Source organism: Buceros rhinoceros, unplaced genomic scaffold (assembly GCF_000710305.1).
Source record: "Buceros rhinoceros silvestris isolate BGI_N320 unplaced genomic scaffold, ASM71030v1 scaffold28454, whole genome shotgun sequence".
Taxonomy (NCBI): domain Eukaryota; kingdom Metazoa; phylum Chordata; class Aves; order Bucerotiformes; family Bucerotidae; genus Buceros; species Buceros rhinoceros.
Window position 1 is genome coordinate 17,484 of NW_010409278.1, and position 1,318 is coordinate 18,801.

At 47.9% G+C, this 1,318-nt stretch overlaps 1 protein-coding gene across 1 annotated transcript in view; it reads right to left on the minus strand.

The window, feature by feature from the left end:
- Nucleotides 1-1,318, minus strand: part of RIOK1 (RIO kinase 1) — a gene marked incomplete at its 5' end in the record, with an annotated part of 13,979 nt that overhangs the window by 5,546 nt on the left and 7,115 nt on the right. Inside the window, one exon of the mRNA XM_010135196.1 lies at nt 1,042-1,145. Within this exon, the coding sequence (XP_010133498.1) occupies nt 1,042-1,145 (104 nt within the window). The remainder of the gene's footprint in view (nt 1-1,041; nt 1,146-1,318) is intronic.

A 1,318-nucleotide genomic window follows, 5' to 3' on the forward strand; every position in this document is an offset into this window, starting at 1 on the left:
TTAATCATAAAAACAACAAAGAAAATCCAGTCTGGAGGCAGCTCTGTGTCCATGGAACCACAAGTCTTTGCCATGATCACGGCTAGGGCAGAGCATAAAGCAATGTGTTTGACTGAGCCTCTGGGGCTACACAGAGAAAGTTACAGCAACAGAAAACAAACAATACACACAAAACCCACTGCAACTCACTGAAGCACTAGAGTATCTGGGGAGAGCGAGCTGAAAGACGTGAAAAAAAGAGCAAAGAGGGAAAGTATCTGAGCCGGAAGGGAGTTACTGGAGATCGATGAACAGAAAAGGAATAAAGAAAAACTAGCACACTGGGTATCACTACACATGTGGCACCAAAACACACAGTTTTCTCTACAGACTTTCAAGAGCCTCAGTAAAATTAGAAAAAAAAAAAAAGCAATCTGAAAAAAAGGGGGACAAAAGCAGCTTGCAGCAACAGATATCCGGTCCTGAGGGAGAAACACTACCAGGAGGTGTCTGTTACACACCACACATACTCACACATGAAAACCACATCTTCAAGGGAAAAATACCACTGATAGTGTTTACCAAAACACTATGGCAAGTGGTACCATCTCTAATAAATTACTCTGCACCTCGATCCTCTAAGGTGACCTGGGCAAGTGCAGTGAACTTTGTAACGCACAGCAACTTCTTGCCAGCTGAGTGAGGAACTCCAGATGCGGATTCCACTCACAGAAGGAAACCCAGCAGTATGTCTGCGCAGTCCTTCCAGTAAGGGAGGTTAAGACCGGGGCGGGTGCTGCTGCACACTGCGACTGATCTCAGACCTATGCTAAACCCGACATTCAGCCAGGTGACCAGTTTGGGCAGGTGGCTTCTAGCAAGACGGGCTGCACTCATCTGAACTCAGTACAGGACACTGCTCCCCGAGGGGGTCACGAGACCTAGGAAAGTGTTTTAAGAGAGGTTTGACAACTTCCACAGCTATAGCTGGAAGAGCAGAGGTGAGCGCAGTTCCTCAGTAAACCAGCTATCAGAACAGGAGTGGGAGGGCAGCCCACTCACCATTAACATTGGCACAATCCTTTCGAAGGAACTCCAGCGCATGCGGGTGGTCGTGCTCCACGGCCTGAGACACGTCAATGATGTACACGTCCCCACCGTGGTACCTGCAAACCACCACAGAGCTGCACTCACTCTACCACCTCTATGAGGGACATCACTAAGGGGGAGGGAACAAAGCTTGCTTCAAAGAACCAGCAAACGACCTCAACGTATTTCTCTAACATACATCTCACATAACATGTGAGGGCCAGAGTGGCTTTTCTGGGTTAATCCTTTT